At 46.1% G+C, this 20,711-nt stretch overlaps 1 protein-coding gene across 4 annotated transcripts in view; it reads right to left on the reverse strand.

Moving 5' to 3' along the window:
* DGKG (diacylglycerol kinase gamma) overlaps positions 1-20,711 on the reverse strand; it is a 222,078-nt gene that overhangs the window by 50,036 nt on the left and 151,331 nt on the right. For all 4 annotated transcript variants that reach the window (XM_017866464.1, XM_017866460.1, XM_017866468.1 and 1 more), the window contains one exon: positions 14,983-15,073. In XM_017866464.1, coding sequence (XP_017721953.1) covers positions 14,983-15,073 — 91 coding nt within the window. The remainder of the gene's footprint in view (positions 1-14,982; positions 15,074-20,711) is intronic.

Genomic DNA, 20,711 nt, shown 5'->3' on the forward strand with positions numbered 1-20,711 from the left:
CTGTGATTGTTTGGACTGACAACCAAGAAGCCATGAGTGACTTTATAAAGAGGAATTTCGGCTATTGGATGAGGGCTGAAGCATGGAGTCTTAGAATGGGAAAGCAACATGGGACATTAGAGACCATTCCTAATTATCAAAATGAGAACAGTGAGGCCTAAAGTTGTAAGCTGACCTTCCCAGATGACACAGCTCTCTCCTGGGAGAGATAAGGGCTTAACCAGGGACTCTGGGGTGAGTCAGGTGGTGGTAGTGAGGGAACAGAGTCAGAGTCTGTGTGGTTTGGTGGCACATGGGCTGGAGAGGGAAGATGGGATCTAAAAGGATAATGTGATTGAGGAAAAGGTTTTTTTGTGGATGTTTGAGGCAGAGAAGTTACTCAATACATCTTGTTGGATGAATGAATGAGAAGAGGAAGTTGGGATGCCTAGGATGGGAAGTAGATGGAGTGGAAGAGAAGATGCTGAACAGAGTGCTGGGACATTGATCTGGGGATGATACGAGGGTCCTTCCTTTCTCAGTGAGTGAGAGAGTTGGCCAGGGGGTAGGTCTTTTGAAGATAGAAGTAGTAAATGCTGGGCCACGTCCAGGGAAAATGGTACTTCAGTTATAGTCAGAAGGCAGAGAGAGGGCTGAGGAAGAGGTGGGCAGTATTCTGACACACTTGAATAGGGGTTCTGGTGGGCTGAGAGGGGCATGGGCAGGAGGTGATGGTGGCCTCCATATCCTTGATGCCTGGGCTCCATATCAGAGCCCTAGATACACTAAAAGGCAGAGGGTAGCTGACCTAGACCTGAGTGAAATCCCCCACCACCCCACACAGTGCCTCTTTTTTGAGGGAACAGGACACTGGCAGGCAATAGGGAAAGAGAAAGCACCAATAAGCCACCCTGTGCACCTGTGCAGCCCCCGGGGGTCCTGTGGGACCTAGGTAAGAACGAGGCAATGGTGCTCATTTACAGCGAGAGCATTTCTGCTACCATAGGAGGGGAGCAGGCTCTCTCTGTGAATTAGCTTGGCAGGTTGGAATGTAAGTCAGATTATGGGGAAGGCTGGATGCCATAGGGTCTCCTTTGGTTTGGACACAGGAGAGTAGCTGAGGGAGAAGGTTAGCTGAGTCTTAGTAAATGTCAGTTGTAGTAGCCTGAATTCTGCATAGAGGCCACAGAGTTGGGGACTACTTACCTTTTTTTCTGCTGTACACACTGCCTAAATTGTCCATCAGCTCTTTTATGCCTGTTAAAAACCCTTCCAGCTCAAAAGCCTTCTCCCTGTGAGGTTCTCCCCAATGGAGAGAGGTTCTAGCTCTTGCTAGAAATGAATCTTCCTCTTCTCTGAATTTTCACTGCCTTGTTTTCTCCTCTTATATGGACTGTATATTCTGCCATGCATTTTGCATATTTGTCTGTCCCCAAAAGACTTCAAACTCATGGAAGGTGGGGACCATATCTGACAGCTCTGTGTTCTTCATAGTACCTGGCATGTCTTACCCATATCAGGTGTCCAATATAACCATTTGTGAGTTGAAAGAAATAATGTGTGCAAAAATCCTAAAATGGAAATCCAGGTGTTCTTTGAAGAAACATGATAAGGTTTGCTTCCAGATGAGTTCCCCCAACCTCTCTGGATGAATATAGTGAACAAAAAAAGTGGACCAAATTTCCAGGATAGGGAGAGACATGGAAGGTTAATCCAAGTCTCCATCAAGTAGTCCTCTGATCATAGCTGAAGGAAATCCATCCCTGAACACCTGAATAGGCAACAAGAGTAGGGCACATGAGGCATGTTTTATATGAGAGAGACGTTAACAGGCAGAAGAAAGGAGTACTCACTGATCCATCAAGAATGATGAGAACCTACTTATTCTGTGCTAGACTCTAGGGATGGAGCAGAAATGGGACACAGTCCCTGTCCTCAAGGGACTGAGGACCAGTGGGTCAATACTAGAGGCAATGGTGTGCTGCTAAATGCTTAACAGCAGACTCCCCTGGAGGAAAAAAAACGCCTTTGTTATTGTGTTCCATGGTGGTGTAAATATTCCTGCTATGGCCAAGTTCAAGTGACCATGATGACATCACCGAAAGGCAAGTTGGGAAGAGATACACCAGCAAGCAAGCTTGCTCTAGCACACCGCTGGCTGGAGGCAATGGGGAAGAAAAGGAAATAGTTATCTGCATGTCTGCAGGGCCTATGGCCATAATAGAGAAATGTACTGGGAGTGAAAGAAAAACAGGGCAAACAACAATATCTGTTTTCCCTAGAGAAAAACTAGAGAGAATGTTTTTATTGTCAATAATCTGATGTGGCCCAGAAGGGAAGAAAAGGTGATGTATTGAGTGGCACTGATGAGTGGTGACAACATTATTGGAAAGACAGTCCAGTATTTTTTTTTTTTTTAAGACAGAGTTTTGCTCTTGTCACCCAGGCTGGAGTGCAATGGCGCGATCTCAGCTCAGTACAACCTCTGCCTCCTGGATTCAAGGTATTCTCCTGCCTCAGCCTCCCGAGTAGCTGGGACTACAGGCGCATGCCACCATGCCCAGCTAATTTTTGTATTTTTTTTTTTAGTAGAGACAGAGTTTCATCATGTTGGCCAGGATGATCTCAATCTCTTGACCTCGTGATCCACCCGCCTCAGTCTCTCAAAGTGCTGGGATTATAGGCGTGAGCCACCTCGCCCAGCTTTTAAGACAGTCCAGTATTATCCACATACACAAACTGGCCTGGCCTGTAGCAACTCTTACAGAACAGTGGCTTCTTCTGCATTCAGAGATGCTGGTTTATATCATTTTAGGAGCTGATGTCTATTGTGGGCAGTTAGATAATGATATTAATCCACACATGTTATATATTATTAATATATATCATTTATTGAGTAACTATTATGAACAAGCACTTTATATATTTTATGTCTAATCTTCACAACCCTACAATGTCAGTATTTGTATTCCCCCCCCCCTTTTTTTTTTTTGAGACAGAGTCTTGCTCTGTAGCACAGGCTGGAGTACAGTGGCATGATCTCACCTCACTGCAACCTCCACCTCCTGGGTTCAAGTGATTCTCCTGCCTCAGCCTCCTGAGTAGCTGTGATTACAGTTGCACACCACCACATCCGGCTAATTTTTGTATTCTTAGTAGGGATGGGGTTTCACTATTTTGGCCAGGCTGGTCTTGAACTCCCGACCTCAGGCAATCTGCCTGCCTCACCCTCCCACAGTGCTGGAATTACAGGCGTGTGCCACTGCGCCCGGCCTTGTATTCCCATTTTTACAGATGAGGAAACATTGACTCAGTAACACTAAGGAAGGAATGTCTTTCTAAATTTGTCAAGGCTCATGATAGTCCTCATGAACCTGCAGGTTTCCTGCATGAGATGCAAGTGACGAGATCAAGAAGTCAGCCCAACTTACAGAGTGCACGCACCTGATGCCTCTTACTCTTGTGCTTTGTTACCTATGAGATCACATTCAGAGTATCACAGAACAGGAATTTGATTTTTCATTTTAAGGCGGACCCTGAAAAAAATGGAGTATATCAAGAGAAGAGTGGTCCAGGATATTTATGGGTCTATAAATCAAGTCATCTAAGGAACTGAGGCTGTTTAGCTCAGTGAAGATGAAGAGGAGACACTATGAAGATACATCTCCAGCCCTATGAAAGGCAGTCACATGGAGGAGTGCAGAGGATGCTGTGTGTGCCCCTAGAGGGTGAAAATGGGCCCAGTGGATGGTGAATTCAGTCATGCACTCCGTAAACACTTATTGTGCGCCTATTTTGTTCCAAGTATTGTGCTAAGTGCTGTCTAGGGAAGAAGATGACAAGGAATGGGACACACAATCCTTGTTCAACATCAGGAAGAACTTTCTGAAAATCAGAGCTGTCCAGTAGCGCAGCAGGCTTCTTGAAAAGTAGTGAGCTTCCTATCTTTGGAGTATTCAGGAGGGGGCTGGGTGCCCACTTATCAGAATGTGCTAGGATGAGTCTTTTGTGGAGTGGTAAGTGGAACTAAATCCCCTTCCAGTTCCAAAATTCCATATCCACATCGAGCTTTGTTTTGGCAGACTAGTGTGCGCTGTGCTGAAAGAGTGCCATCCTGACCCCCACTTCCACCCAGCCTTGTCCGCCCTGCTGTGTGCTGGGAGTTCTCTGACAGTGAGCCGAGGTGGGCCAGTTAGACTGGAAAGTGGCTGCATCTGTGACAGGGATGATGGAGTTCTGGCGGGTTTGTGTGGGCTCAAGGAATGTGGCATTGAAGCCATGTACACACAACCTGCTTAAGAACATCCCATGGGCAGAAAATGTTTTCTTCCTCTTTAGCCCTCCTCTGTTGCCGTGCCAGGCGGGCACAATGGTGCCTTTGAGAGGGGCAGCTGGAAGGGGGTGTTGGCAGGCAGACTGGAAGTAGAATATTGCAGCTGGGGGTGGGGGTGCCCAAATCCATTTCCAGGAGTGAGCCGGCACTGGGTGCCAGTTTCCAAAACAAAACTGCTGTTTCTCAGAGTTCACAGTGGTGGGTTGCTTCAGAGCTGGACAGAAGGCAAAGCTGTTTCCTATCCGCTGCTCCACCCTCCCCAAGTGTTTTTTTTTTTTCCAACTGGTGTGTTAAGGGATTCTTGCCTGGATGTAGATTAATAGGCTTTGCTGTCTATCTGGGAAGCTAAGGCCAACTTGGAGTGGATGGGGCTTTTTGAGGGATCACACTTTCCTGCAGACAAAGCAGGGCTTGAAGGCCTGGGTGCCAGCAGGGATCATGGGCAGGTAGGCTTCTGAGCCACAAGAGAGGGCTCAGAATGGAGATCCTTTCTGCCCTGCAGGGTGATTTCCACCCTACAGCCACCCGGCACCCTCACTGCCACATGGGCTCTGCCCACTCACTGTCTTAACTCTGTTGGGTGGGAAAGAGGTGGGAGAATGTTGGCATTTCCTGTCCTGGTTCACACGTGTCCCGGACCCTCTGCTACTATCAAAGATACCACCAATAGCTTCCTAGAGATGGGCGTGGCAGGCCTTCTCACTCACTGTGCAGTTAGGAGAAGGCCTGAGTGCCAGCCATCTTCCCCTTTGTGTTACAAATGCAGCAAGGTGGGCCCCTTTTCCTGGTAGCTTCCAAGAAAAAGGCGTGACTTGAGGCTGGTCAAGTGATCATTTCTAATGTTCACACCAATTGTGGAATTTCCTATACTTGGTTCAATTTTACAATCAACAAGTAACTATTGAGGAATTAGTTCATTTTAGGCATTGTGCTAAGTCCAGGGGTATAGAATGAATAAGATAAAGTCCTTGCTTCAGAAAGCTGACTGCTTGATAGATATGCCAAGTCCTGAATGGTAGCCCCTTTATCAACTAAATGGACACATGACTTTTCTAAAAAGCAGGAGGGTAATGCAGAGGTCATCTCCTACTGCAGGTCCTCTGGCATTGTGAAGGGCATATGGGCCGGGGATCACAGATGGAGGCTTGAAAATCATCTGATCTTGGGAATACTTACTTATTTTATGAGATGCAGTTTCCTTGGGTAAATAATGAGAATAATACACAACCATGCAGAGCTGTTATAAAGATGAAATAAGACAGAGCTTGCCACGTGGTAAGTACTCGGTAAGTTGCTGCGATGGTTATTCATTTGTTTATCCTAAAGGGCTTGAGATATAACATGTGTGTGTGCACAATGGTATTTATCCAATCCCTTGTAGATTCTATGACCTTCTTTAAAGATTCAATTCTTCTACCTTCTTAATTCCTCTTCTAGTGAAGACTAAGATTAGTCAGTTTAGGACCTCACAGGATAAGTTAGAAAAACAGACATATCCACTATAGCCAACAAGACATATTTGTATATAATATTCTGTTTAATAACCTGTGATTGTAGAGGAAGAAAAAGATTGTAATGTTTCTCTTCCCTGAGGTTCCCAAATCTCCCGGGTGTGGTGATGAAGATCATGAATTCCTCTGAATATTCTAAAAAGTCTAGGTCATTTCCCACTGACGGGGCCTCAGAGTTTATTATTACTTAAAAGATGCATTTGTTTGGTAGACATTGCTTGGGGAAAGTTAATTCTTTTAGTAAGGGACCTTGGTGGTAGAAGACTTATGCTTCCTGGGGCTGGGACAGAGGTTGGCTGAGACAATCTTCCAGAAAAAAATATATTGTGGGAGCACATTCTGACCCAGCATGCTGAATCACATGACTCCCAACTTTGGTCTCCTGAGACTTTCTTGGGCCCCATCTGTGAAACATGCTGCATATCCCCCAACAATTACTATGGGAAAATGTAGGCACAAAACATAATCTTTAAAAGTTATTCCCAAGTCCATAGAAGACACAAAGTAGAGAGAGCCAGGAGTCTGAAGACAAAAGAAAATCAAAGCAATTCACAAAGAACAAAAGAAATGGAAAAGAACAAGAAAATAAAAGCATATGAATGAATAGAGGCTTGAAGTGAAGTGCAGGGTGCGCATTAGTAAGAAATAAAAAAAGAGGGTCATTTAAGAAAGAGAAAAAGTTTTATGTGCCAGAAACTGCAAGCAAACAATGGAATTCTGTAAGAGAAAGTTGACAGAAACAGTTTTTCCTTGGTAAGCTGAACGATTCTAAGCATCGGTGAAGGAAACTTGTCGGCACGTGATTGAAAGAGACAGAGATGGGGATGATGGAGCTGCATTTAAAAATGAATAAAGATGTAATAAACCAAAGAATCATAGAGGTCCTCAAGAGGCCTGATGTTAAAGAAACAAGGGTTAATGTTAAGACTGAAACGAGGCCAGTGTTGTAACAGTGCTGATTCCTGGTTGGTGGGATTGGGGGTTATTTTCTTTTTTGCTCCTCTGTATTTTAAAATGTTCTGCCATGAATTTGGATTACGTTTGTAATCAGGAAAATAGGTTAGCACACATATTAGGAGTAGCAGAAAGAAACCAATTAGTAGGAAGCAGAAAGAAACCAAGCGGTGAGAACTGGTGAATGGGCAAGAAGAAGCAACCAGAAGTGACAGGAGCTGCCTTGGATGGTCTCACAGTGAAGGTGGTGCTGGAATGAGGGAGCTGCTGGACTGGATTGAGGAAGGGAATAAACTAGAAGGAGGAGCTCTCTCAGGACCATTCTAGCCTTACTTTTGACTTCAGGGTTTGCTATGTAATCAGGTTGGCCCTCTTATTTTCCACGAACTCAAAATCCCTTCTAATGCTCTTCTCAACTTTCCCTTCCCCATGCATGTTGCCATTTCTGCCACTGTGGCTGCGTGGACGGGCTGCCCGTCAGTCAATTCCCACCTTCCTTACTCCAGCGAAAGGCTCTACCTCTGGTAGCTGAGAAGAAGGTTCAGATCATATCAGGAGAGACCAAGACTTGAAGACCTCTTTCCCTCTAGTTTAAGAGTATGCAGCACTGCAGGTGGATGCTAAGACACAGTAGAGAATGTCCACAGCTGGAGCTTATGAGCTGTGAGTTCTCTTCTGCACATACTGGTTTGGATGAACTTAGTCAAGGTACTTAACTTGTGAAGTCCTTGATGTCTCTCTTTTAAAAATAATGGCATTGGCCAGGTGCGGTGGCTCATGCCTATAATCCCAGCACTTTGGAAGGCCGAGGCAGCTAGATCACTTGAGGTCAGGAGTTTGAGATCAGCCTGGCCAACATGGCGAAACCCCATCTCTACAAATACAAACATTAGCCAGGCGTTGTGGTGTGTGCCTGTAATCCCAGCTACTCAGGAGGCTGAGGTAGGAGAGTCACTTGAACCTAGGAGGCAGAGGTTGCAGTAAGCTGAGATTGCGCCACTGCACTCCATCCTGGGTGACAGAGCAGACTAGTGTGCTTATTAAAAATTTTAAAATTTAACCATTTTAAAGTGTCAGTGGCATTTAGTACATTCACTCACACTGCCTTTTTAAAGTGTTAGAATAACATAGTCATTTGGGTTGGTTCCATTTTGCCGTAATAAAAAAATGTTGCATTGCACCTCCATGCTCATGTGTGAGAAACTCTCTAGATCAACGTCGAGAAGAACTTGCTGGGTCATATAGGCTATAAATGCATTTTCGGCTTGGTGTGTATTGACGAACCGCCCTCCAAAGTGGCTTACCACTGATGTTCCCACCAGCAGGATCTAAGAGTTCCCATTTCTGCTCCTCCTCACAGATAGTGGCTGGGGTTTCATGCAACACCATAGAGCAGTTAAAAGTGACCAACCAGGCCGGTGCAGTGGCTCATGCATGTAATCCCAGGACTTTCAGAGGCCAAAGTGGGCTGATCACTTGAGGTCAGAAGTTCAAGACCAGCCTGGCCAACTTGGCGAAACCCCGTCTCTACTAAAAATACAAAAATAAACTGGCCATGGTGGTGGGCGCCTGTAACTCCAGCTAATTGGGACACTGAGGCGGGAGAATCACTTGAATCCGGAAGGCGAAGGTTGCAGTGAGCTGAGATTGTGACATTGCACTTCAACCTGGGCGACAAGAGTGAAACTCCTCAAAAAAAAAAAAAAAAAAAAAAAAAAGGACCAACCTGCTCTATCAGCACTAACATGGAATGATCTCAAGAACATAAAGGTGAGTGAAAAGGTAAGTTTGGAGAATGAAGAGACTGGGGGCTTCAGCTTTATCTGTAGTATTTTATTTCTTCTGTTGAAAAATAGTTGAAGGGGCTGGGTGCGGTGGCTTGTGCCTGTAATCCCAGCACTTTGGGAGGCTGAGGTGGGTGGGTCACCTGAGGTTAGGAGTTCAAGACCAGACTGGCAAACATGGCAAAGCCCTGTGTCTACTAAAAATACAAAAATTAACTGGGTGTGGTGGCAGGCATCTATAATCCCAGCTACTCAGGAGACTGAGGCAGGAGGATCACTTGAACCCAGGAGGAAAGGGTTTCAGTGAGCTAAGATCACACCACTGCACTCCAGCCTGGGTGACAGTGTGAGCTCCATCTCAAAAAACAAAACAAAACAAAACAACAACCACAACAACAAAAAAAGGAAAAATAGTTGAAGGAAATAAGACAAAATAATGACAATATCAATTCTGAGTGAGGGGGAGTTGGGAGTATTTGATATACTATTCTCAAGACTTTTCTGTATTTTAAAAAATCCTCAATTAAAAGGAGTAATTGATGTGCAGAGATGCCCAAAATATACTGGATAACCAGAATTTTTTTTTTTTTTTTTTGAGCAGCTTCCAGATTTGGACTTACTTCCCCTCCATCAAAGTTTATATTAGTTCATATTAATGGAGCTGGCTGGCCTTCCCTTGTGAATATTGTTTTAAAGATTGGATTAAATACCAAGGAATTGGACCGGGCACAGTGGCTCATGCCTGTAATCCCAGCACTTTGGGACACTGAGGCAGGTGGATTACAAGGTCAGGAGATTGAGACCATCCTGGTCAACATGGTGAAATCCCGTCTCTACTAAAAATGCAAAAATTAGCCGGGCGTGGTGGTGCACCCCTGTAGTCCTAGCTACTTGGTAGGCTGAGGGAGGAGAATCACTTGAACCTGGGAGGCGGAGGTTGCAGTTAGCCAAGATCACACCACTGCACTCCAGCCTGGTGACAGAGCAAGACTCTGTCAAAAAAAAAAAAAAAAAAAAATCAAGGAATTTTGGAAGTTCTTATTTTAGCCAGTAAAATGAAACATCTTTAAAAAATGTAAAATAAGTGCTCGAGTTGAAGCCTGTCTGGTTTGCTCTACCTAACTATGATCCCATCCAAAAAGCTCTGTAAGGTTATTCTGGGCCTGGGGTCGGGGAGGTGACTCACTGTGTGCCTTCCTCACCCCACCCCCCACCTGTTTAATCAGGTGAAATCAGGTTAGAATGAATATTAAGAGCCTCTGGAGGGGAAGAGATGTCAGAGAGGAGCACCCTGAGAGACTACCTTAGACCAGGGCTGGTGAGGGTGGGGTGCGGGTGACATGCTGGCTTCTTTTTTTTTTTTTTGAGACAGAGTTTTGCTTTTGTCACCCAGGCTGGAATGCAACGGCATGGTCTCAGCTCACAGCAACCTCCGCCTCCCGGGTTCAAGAGATTCTCCTACCTCAGTCTCCCGAGTAGCTGGGATTACAGGCATGTGCCACCACACCCGGCTAATTTTGTGTTTTTAGTAGAGATGAGGTTTCACCATGTTTTGGTCAGGCTGGTCTCGAACTCCTGACCTCAGGTGATCTACCCAGTCTACCCAGTCTCCCAGAGTGCTGGGATTACAGGCATGAACCACCACACCCGGCCGACAGGCTGGCTTCTTAATTAGAGCCCACAACGATTTATGGAGCACCCAGTTTCCAGGTACAGCACTCACGTTCACAGACCTTCCTTTCTGGTCTCATAGAAGAAGCATTTAGGGTGAACGTTTGCAATTTTTTTTTATGCTCCCGTTTTGACAAATGGAAAGAATTAATTCCTGCTTTTAACATTATCTGAAATGTTAAAATAAAGACTGTGAATGATAAGGAGATTGGATATGCCCAAACCTGGTTAAGAGTCTCTGCTCTAGACTGAGCTTCTCAAGTGCCAGTACTGCCCAAAACTCTCAGGTGTCTGGCAAATCTGGATTTGAAGCCTGACCTGATCGCTCGTAGGTTATGGACCTCAGGTGAGCCTCTTACCTTCTCTCAGCCTCTGCCCCCTTCTCTGGAAAGGTGATTATGACACCTGCCACTTAGGGCTACTTTGCAGATTCCGTGAGGCACTTAGCACCACTGCCAGTTACATAAAAAAACAAAAACAAAAAGCCCTGAAAACTTTAATCCTAATAATGGCCTTAGGAGGTAGACTAACCCCTATGCCCCCCATTTTATAGATGAGAATACTGAGGCTCAGATATACAGTTCAATAAGTTGCTTAACCTAAGCACAGACCAGGGCTCACTGCCAGGCCTTGTGACTCCAAGTCAGGGCCCTGGCCAAGTGTCTGCAGGTGAGCAGGAGATTTAGAGTAACCTTCTCCCCTACCTGAGTCACAAGGCCCTAAAAAACAGGGTCAAGGGTGATTTGACTCACGTGGCTCTGCAGGACTTTTTGGATCTAGTTTCCTTAGCACTAGTTAAGCAAGTGCCATATTGAACAGCTTTTGTGTGTTCTGTGGACTCCCTTCAGTTTCTCTCTTGTCCAGTTGGCCCAGTTGGCCACAAGCTTTGTTTCAGAGATGAGACCAAGTCTTTTATTCCTTCTCAAACAGCCAGTAGCCTCAGAGAAATCACCTGCATATCACATGAATGGCTTTCTTTTCTTTTCTTTTCTTTTTTTTGAGACGGAGTCTCGCTCTGTCCCCCAGGCTGGAGTGCAGCGGCACAATCTCAGCTCACTGCAACCTCTGCCTCCGAGGCTTAAGCCATCCTCCTGACTCAGCCTCCCAAGTAGCTGGTATTACAGGCCTGTACCACCACACCCGGCTAATTTTTGTAGTTTTAGTAGAGACAGGGTTTCACCATGTTGGCTAGGCTGGCCTCAAACTCCTGACCTCAGGTGATCCGCCCACCTTGGCTTCTCAACGTGCTGGGATCACAGGTGTGAGACACCACGCTTCGCCACGCGAATGACTTTTAATGGAGACCTTCCCTGCAGTCTCTCATTTGAGCTTTAAGTTTCACCATCCAACTTTTTATCAGATTGGCAAAAAAAAAAAAAAAAAAAAAAAGAAAAGAAAAAAGGAAGAACCGAAATAGACTTCACTGTCTGTTCCCCTAAGTTCCTTACAGTTGTGCCCTTCCTGTAATCACTGAACCCGTCAGCCTCAGTTCCCTCATCCGTAAAGTGAGGACATTAATATTGGCCCTGCCTGTTTTGTGCATCAAAATAAATGAGACACTGTGTGGGAAGACCTTTTGCAAACTTTAAGGCAGTTTTCCTCCTCTCTGACTCTCTCTCCTATGATGCAGCCTGAATCTATTCCTTCCTCAAATGAGAAGTAGGACTGAGTCTTCTGTTCTTTGCAAAGCATTTCTCAGCACACCTGCCCAGCTGCATGAGCTGAGAGGAAATCAGCATATTAAGGAGGAAGAAACAGTGCCTCCTGCTGAAGACTTTACTGCTTCTAGCACCTGTTAGGTAAATCTCTATTTATTGGGTTCCAAGCTAAATTCACTCTAAAAGATCTGGAATCTTCTCTCTTATCGGTTTTCAGCAATGAAGTTTTGGTTGAGAAACTGAATGCTTCTGAGCCTTATTTTTAAAATGTGACAATACTTGCCTCGCTGTGTGGTTATAGCGTATTAGGACATGTTATGGTTGGCAGTCAAAGCACGTGACTTTTTCTTGTCCCACTGGACTTTTCTCTCCCTTCGGTTTACGGTTTTTTTTTTTTTTTTTTTTTTTTAATTTAAGACGGTGTCTTGCTCTGTCTTGCCCAGGCTGGAGTACAGTGGCATGATCTCGGCTCACTGCAGCCTCTGCCTCCTGGGTTCAAGCGATTCTCTTGTCTCAGCATCCAGAGGAGCTGGGACTACAGGCACCCACCACCGTACCTGGCTAATTTTTGTACTTTTAGTAGAAACAGTGTTTTACCATGTTGGCCAGGTTGGTCTCGAACTCCTGACCTCTGGTGATCCACCTGCCTCGGCCTCCCAAAGTGCTGGGGATTACAAGTGTGAGCCACTGCACCCGGCCCAGTTTACCCTTCTAAATCTCTGTGCCTCAGCTTGCTTCTCCATAAAATGGGGATAATAATCTCTGGACTACTTAGTTCACAGGGTTGGTTGTGTGATTTTGAAATAAAGGCTGGGGTGGGGAACTGAAGATGGTGAAACGTAGTAGCAATGCCTCAGTGAGGTTATTAGATGGCCTTGGCCTGGTGGGTCATGTGCTGGTTCTCAAAGGCCTGGCCTGTTGTCTGCGGCAACCACATTTAGAAGGTCCCTTAGTATAGCTGCTCTTACCAGCTCCTCCTGAGGCCCCTGACACTCTCCCATCTCCCTGCAAGGCTCTGCAGTCTCCTTACACCTGTTAACCCCATGCCTCACCCCTGTCTGTCTCTCTCAGTCCCCCTGTGGATCACAAGGCACAGGACCATCCACCACTATTCTCTGGATGCAGAAATGGTGCCTGACCCAATCCTGAGGGCTGTCAGAAGCTGCCCATCACATGACATGCTCAGCCCCACTCCCCCAGCTAACCCTCATGAATAAATACTAAAAAGACTCATTATGGAGAGATAAGGAAAACAGGAAGTGCTTCTGAAAGCTCCCAACAACACCCCCCCTCCAGACCAGTGAACAACCCCACCCCCTCCAGAGGCCACCAGTGTCTTTAGCAACGAGGCCCCCTCTGCAGTTGAGGAAGAGCCTCTGTCTTTCAAACCCAGAGGGGACTGTGGGGCCTGGAGCCGGGAGGGCAGGCCAGAGGCAGGGGAGCTAAGTTGCTGTATTCTGGGCACAATTTCAAGGCCAGCTGCAGGGAGAACAAGCAGTCGCTGTGCGCCTGCAGCTGGCTGTGGTTAGGCCAGGGCTGTCCCTCACTTGTGGTATATTTAAAGAGACCCCACCAGACTGCCGTGCCAAGGGGAAAAAATGCACACATAACCCTGTTAGCCACACTCGGTTCCTCTGCCAAGCAAGGCCTCTCCTCCTTCCTCGGCTCCCAGCACTGCGTTCACACATCAAGAGAGGAGGACCGTCTTCTCAGACTCTCTGTGTACCACCTGGGGACATGCACCCTGGCGCCTGGCCTCTCTGTCCTCTTACCAAGCTGGCCAAAAGTTCAGGGGATTAGCCAGATCGGCGCCTCCCACCCTGGCGTTGGTAACCCAGCAACCGAAGGGGAGAGGCAGGCAGATGAGTCAAAGGCAGCCGCACAGAACCTCTGGCTTCGTGTTTTGTTTGTGAAAACTCCCTGTGAGTGAGGAGCACAGGGGCCCTTCCGGCAGGGAGGGGTAGGGCTTTCCTACACTGCTCCAGGCCACATGCGCCTCCTGCAAGGCAGGCCCAGGCCCCATGGATTGCAGTGCAGGTTTAGAGGCCAAGCTGGTGGGCCAAGAGGAGCCTACCCTGGCTGAACTCTCTGGCTGCCTCTTCCACTTGTTTTCCTCAAGTGAAAACAAGACTACAGGCCTAAATCTCACGGGAAGGTAGGCCTAGTAGCAAGAACTCTGGACAAGAGAACCAATGGGCGTAAAGTCCCACGGAGCAGGTGTGCATAGAAGTTTGGACTTTCAGGTGGCCAGAGACCAAGGAGCTATCCATAGCAATCAATGAGATGGCTTCCGGAGCGAAGCCCAGCCAGTGTGGGGTGAGAGGGTGGGAAGTGGGCAGCTTATCAACCAGGGGAGGGGAGCCAGCAGGCAGACTGTCTGAGGCAGGCCCCTACAAGTGCTGGAAGAGTTAGTGAAACACAAGTGCACCAACAGGATTGGCTACATAATTGGTGGGGCCTAGTTCAAAATGAAAATGCCAGGTTCTTTGTTAGAAAATTATCAAGGATTGCAAGAAAGTGACAGAATAGCATGAAACCAAGGGCCCTTCTAAGCACAGGGACATTTTGTGACCACAAAGGTTGCATACCCACAAAACTGACCCTGGGTAACTGTGAGTCAGCTCCTTGAAGTAGATGTGAAAATCAAGGCAGGTCAGCTGGGGGATGTCTGGCTGCAGCTCCTATACTCCCCACCCCTGCTGCCCTGTAACACCAGTTCTCAGACTTTTACCAGGCTTGGGACATTGTCTCTCCAATAGCAGCCCCTCTCCCTGTGCTGACGGCAATGGAGGCTTTACCTCTCAGAAAAGAGGCAATCGCAAGGCCATGGAAGGAGGGCTGAGGGCTGGAATGAAGTGTGGCTCAGGGGTCTTGGGGCCTCTGAGTTCCACAGCCCCCCAGGGATTCTCTAGACAGGTCATTGGAGCCTTCTGAGTGAGGGTATGGAGGTGTTTTGGAACAGGATGGAGAAACAACACAGACTAAGCTCTGGGTCACCTCTTAAGGTCCCGAGAGGATACATCCTGTGCATGTGTGACCATCCAGGAGCGGAACCAAGATCCAGGAAGCCTTCTCCCCACTTGGGAACTTACCTCCAACTCAATGTGGTCATGCAGTTTCTTGCAGGTCGCTGCAAAAGTCTCCGAGGTACCAAATTCAAAGTACCACAGCTTGTTCTTCATCCTGGACCACAAAGCAGAGAGATGCCTCAATATTCCATATTTGAAATGGTCATGTAAAATAGCTACGTTCTTTGGATTGGGAGGTCCGAGCCTTCAGCAATTTCCCTAGTCTTACATTTTCTGCACTTGTTAATCAGATGATGAAGGAATAGAAATTTTTACCAACTGTTCTTGCTCGGAACTTAGAGAAAATCCACTTATTTCTTAGACATCACGGCAACCCTGAGTGAACTACCAACTGCTCCCCGAGCTTCCTGGTCAGAACAGGAAGAAGGTCTCTGTAGCTGCATTAAGGAAAGAGTTCTATGAGAAGTCAAGCCAGAGGTGGCAAATATTGATACAGTGCTCTGGTCACTGTCCTTTCCATTACTCAGGCAGAACTCTCTTTTGGGTATGTTTGGGGTGTAAAGGGAAGATTCTTCTAAGACTTGAGGGATGTGCAGTCTTAGGACAGAGGAGGGTTAGCCCCACACTAACCCAGCTAAAATGCGTGTTGCATTGTCCAGGCTGTGATTGGGGGAAGCAGAGTGGCAAGAGTTAGATACAGATTTGCAGCCAAGTTGGAAAAAAAGAAGGGTTGATTGGTAGCAATAATCACCTCCCCCCTTCCTCAAATGTATTTGCTTAGGCCATGGCAATCCTTCAGTTAAGGGCAAGACTTGTCATATTTGCTTCATAGTAAGAGTTCACTACTTTGAGCTTTAAAAATTTTCAGCCTTTTCCTTAAGAGAGAAAAAAAAAAAAATCAATCAATGGGGTTCTCATGTAGCTGGGGGCTTTGCAAAGTCAGATGGTGTGTCCTGACACTTGGTGCTTTGGATCAGATGGTCTCACTAGGAAATGTTTCTGAAGGTATTCCATTCCTTCCACCCCAACTGTTACCCCATTATCAGGGGTTGGCTAAGAGAAGGGACACCTGTCCAGTTTACGAGCTGACAGATTTTGCTAAGGAAGGATTAAACAAAAATCACATTCTTCTTGGCACTCAGAAGACAGGATGCCACCTTGCATGGTGCTAATCCTTTCTCCTCAGGTTTGCAGACGAAGGGGAAAGGAGCAGTCTTCAGAGGGAAGAGGGCTCTTATTTTTTCCTCATCTTCCTTAGGTTGTAGCAGATGACTCTCCAGAATAGTAGACACAACTCTTTTCTGCAGATTTTCCCAAGAGTCTACCTAGAACTTGAAGATGAGACTCTGTTCTTCCATTGTATGAAGACTTCTGAGATCTAGTTGGTTGGGAAATAGCTTTTCTGACTCTTAGTATGCACGAAAAGAACAAATCAATGATGAAGAGAGTAAGAGTAAGCAAGCTGTGGGAATTATGCCTCATGAACAAAGTTAGAAGAGTTGGGTATACTGTAAGCAGACCAGTGCTTCTCAACCCATGTGCTGTGTGTGGCACAGGCATACCTGGAATGTCAATCTCCTCAGCCTGCAGAGCAGCCAGGTGGGATCTGGGACAGGCTGAGCCCCAATGCCATGGCAAACATTCTCATTTGTATTTCCAGTGTGCCATACGTAGATTTTCATTTTCTGTGCATGCCATGATGATGGGAAATAATTGGGGGAAACATTGTTCTAGATCACTGATTCTCTGTATGCACAGTAATGTGAATGTCTAATCACTTGGGGATTTTATGAAGATGCACATTCTGATTCAGTGGTTTAGGGTTAGGGCCCAAGATTCCTCATTTTCAGTGCTGCTGGTCCGGGGGATACTGTGAGTCATGTGGACCTTGAGAGCCTATGCCTGTGGTTCTCAAACATTGGTATTTACAAGAATTACCTGGGAAATATGATTAAAATGCTGCTTCCAGGACTCCAGTCTATAGAGATTCTATGAGACAGTTGTGGAACGGGGCCCAGGATTGTGCATTTTTATGTGTGTCCAAGTGATCATTATGCAAACGGTCAGTGGACAGGACTGAGAAACATTGCTGTAGATCCCAGTGAAATGAAAACGTGGAAAAGGACAGAACCAGTTAAACCTGAAGGAGAGGATTCTCCAGGGAGGACAGAATGAGGGTCAGTGCCTTTCTGCAGTCAATGATGGCAAAAGACTAAGTAACAGGAAAAACACAGATTGTCATAAATACCAAAGCTGAGCATTCCTTTTTGGCAGCAAGAGCATCTCTGTAGCCAGGAGACTTGCTTGTGATTCCATTTTCAAATATCACTGCTGGCCTGAATCATGACTTTTGAAAGTTATTGCCAGGAGATTTAGAGTTTTAATAAAAGTTTCCGGAAGCCACAGCTATTTTTGCCCAGTAGTAGCTCTTCTGATGAGCTAATAAAGGTTAAGAGGTCATGGTTAGGTCAGCATCGCAGAATAACTGAGAAGATCAAAGGGACTACTCATTCACTGCTGGCTGTGTAACCTTTGACAAGTGATTTAAGATTTTTAAGCCTCAGTTTCCTCATCTCTAAAATAGAGATAAGAAAAATATCTGCTTCAAGAGGTAGTTGAAAAGTTAAATGAGATGACAGCAAAGGACTTCACATAGGCTTGCTGTGTAGAAGGCTCATCAAGAATGCCAGCTACTTACTTATTAGCTATTATTATTTCAGTGTCTTGAGCTGGCATATTCGGATAACATAGTGAGGCAAAAATGAGAGATAAGGATGTGTAGCTACAGATATTATATATTAATATTTTTCTGGGCAAGAAAAAATGTGATCATATTTATTACATTATGTGCCTTGACTTTTGGTGAAAAAAAATATGCTCCCCATATGTCTAGTTTAATAGATTTTTTCAGAATCATACCACACCCTAATCCTAGATTAATTATCTTGACTGGTCACACAATTGGCCAAAGTGATGTTAATTGCTAATATACTTCTGAGAAAGTGCAGGTTTGGTGTGAGACGAAGTATTCATCAATTCAACAGACATTCGTTGTGCCAGGGACTAGAGAAGGTGTGCTAGGTACAACAAAGAACAAAATAGCATTCCACGCATTGGACATCTGGGAAAGACAGACAGGAAGCAGACCACAGTGTGGTCAGCCAAGAACCAGGCACCGGGGTTCGTAGCAAGAGAGACACCCAGTTCTTAGAAGGATGTAGAAGGCAAACATGAAAGGTGGAGAAAGAGCATTTCAGGCAGATGAAGCTAGGCCATGGGACAGGCAAGAGAGAGAATAGTCTTGCCGGAGGGGACACAGAACTCAAGGTAGGGGTTGGCCAGGTAAGGGTGGAGGCAGACAGGAGCAAGACTGTGAAGGATGGGCATGCCACACTTAGGGGTTTGTGCTTTATCTTAAAATCTGGTGGGGCGCGACGGCTCATGCCTGTAATCCCAGTGCTTTGGGAGGCAGAGGCAGGTGGATCACCTGAGGTCAAGAGTTCGAGACCAGCCTGGCCAACATGGTGAAACCCCGTCTCTACTAAAAATGCAAAAATTAGCCAGGTATGGTGGCAGGCACCGGTAAGCCCAGCAGCTTGGGAGGCAGAGGTGGGAGAATTGCTTGAACCTGGGAGGCAGAGGCTGCAGTGAGCTGAGAATGCACCACTGCACTCCAGCCTGGGTGATAGAGTGAGACCCCCATCTCAAAAAAAAAAAAAAAAATTCTATTGGGAGTCATGGACCATCCTCAAGTGGTATGGGAGGGGGAGGTGGTGACAGTATTGACCTGATCAGATTTAGGTTTTTAAAAGATCATTCTGTTCCAGTTGTGGAGAAGGGACTGGAAAGGGAGGTACAGACTGGAAGTTTGGAAAATAGTTTGGAGGTGGTGTAGAAATCCAGGAGATAGCTGAGAAGGGCCTGAACAAGGGTCATGACAATAGTATTAGAAGAGAAGAGCAGGGGAGAGTCACAAGCTAAAATTTAGGAGTTATTTTAGCTTACGGAACAACAAGGAGGGGTCACAGTGATGGCCAAGTTTTTGTTTTAGACAGCATGATAGATGGCAGGTGTCATCTCCTGAGAGAGGGGCACAGGATATTGATTCTTCTGTGGCAGTCATCTTTGTAACCGGAAGACAACACTTTTGTGTTTGGTTAATCTTTTCATTCATCTATCCATTGAACATTTATGGACCCCTACTATGGGCCAGGTGCTGTATAGGGCTTGGAGATAAGTGATGAATAAGACAAGCAAGACCCCGCCCCCCCCCCTTTTTTTTTTGAGACAGAGTTTCATTCTGCCTCCCAGGCTGGAGTGCTATGGAACAATCTTGACTCACTGCAATCTCTGCCTCCCCGGTTCAAGCGATTCTCATGCCTCAGCCTCCTGAGTAGCTGGGATTACAGGCATGTGCCACCATGCCCGGCTAGTTTTTATATTTTTAGTAGAGACGGGGTTTCATCATGTTGGCCAGGTTGGTCTTGGACTCCTGGACTTATGTGATCTGCCCACCGTGGCTTCCCAAAGTACTGGGATTACAGGCGTGAGCCACCATGCCCGGCTGAGCCTATACGCTTTTAATAGCTTCACCAAGACCTAACATTGAACCTCTGACCCATGAGGGATGTGGCTTTTAGATATGTTCAAAATGGAAATGCTTCTGTTTCTCCTCTTTCAATGCAGGCACTTTTTGGCTAGAAGTGAATGCATTCTATTCCCATGGCCCTTTGTTCTGCACTCTGCTAAACATTTTACACACACCATCTCCTTCTCTGAGAACCTACCAGTTCTCAGAAGAAGCTTACTGGTAGGTTACTCTAGGATTTCCTTATCGCTACAAACAAGGACATTCACAGATGGAAGTGAATTCTTCTCTGCCTCATCTTCCTTTTGCTTTATCATCACCAGCACACCACCATCACCACCCGTTTCCAAAGCCTTTAAGAAAAGCCTATAGACCCTGCAATTTGAGCTGGGAGATGCAGTCCCCACTCTCCCTGACCACCAGAGAGCCTGAGTGCAATGTTCCTTCTTCTCTTTTGAAGATGTCTCCCCAGCTACTTTACTCTTAGCCCTTGTAGGAGGACCATTGCTGCAGAATGTGGCACTGAGTTTTTGTCTGTTTCATCTTCTATTGTACAAGAATATGGCATCTGAGAGCTGAGAGGCTAGGGTTCATGACTGGCTTTGCCACTCACTGGCTGGGCAAGTTATTTAAATTCTTTGAACCTTCACTTCTTCTACAAAATGGGAACATTATTTTCTACTCACAAAGTTGTGAGGCTTATGTGGCAAATGCAAAGTACCAAGCAGGTGTTTAATGCATAGTAAGTGCTCAGTAGCTCTCCTTCCTTGTTGCTAGGAGACACAATCACTGGAAGAAGACGCATTCCCCAAAGGCTGCAGGGGTAAGGGCCGGTCTACTGTGGGGAGTCTATCGTAGGTGGCCGATATTTTTTGAAGAAAATAAAACTAACAATGTTTTAATGGCTGCTGGAATGCTTTTCTGCATCTCTCTTCCTAAGTTGTCTTTGGCCCACCATTTTTTCCCCTGTTATAATCACCTTTCAGCTGGAAATGACTAATCCTGAACCAGCTGTTCTGAGGCTGATTTCCCGTTCCATGAAACTCCTAGGTTCATTGTCAGGCTCTGAACTACCCAGATGAACCCATTCTTGAGGTAGAAGATCCTCCTGTGTGCTCCAAGGGACTCTCAGCCACATGGAGAAATGGCAAATACAAATAGTGACACCATGGCTCAACTCTATTTCTGGATTTTCTTAATAGCC

The sequence above is a fragment of the Rhinopithecus bieti genome, unplaced genomic scaffold (assembly GCF_001698545.2).
Source record: "Rhinopithecus bieti isolate Rb0 unplaced genomic scaffold, ASM169854v2 scaffold_2432, whole genome shotgun sequence".
Lineage (NCBI taxonomy): Eukaryota > Metazoa > Chordata > Mammalia > Primates > Cercopithecidae > Rhinopithecus > Rhinopithecus bieti.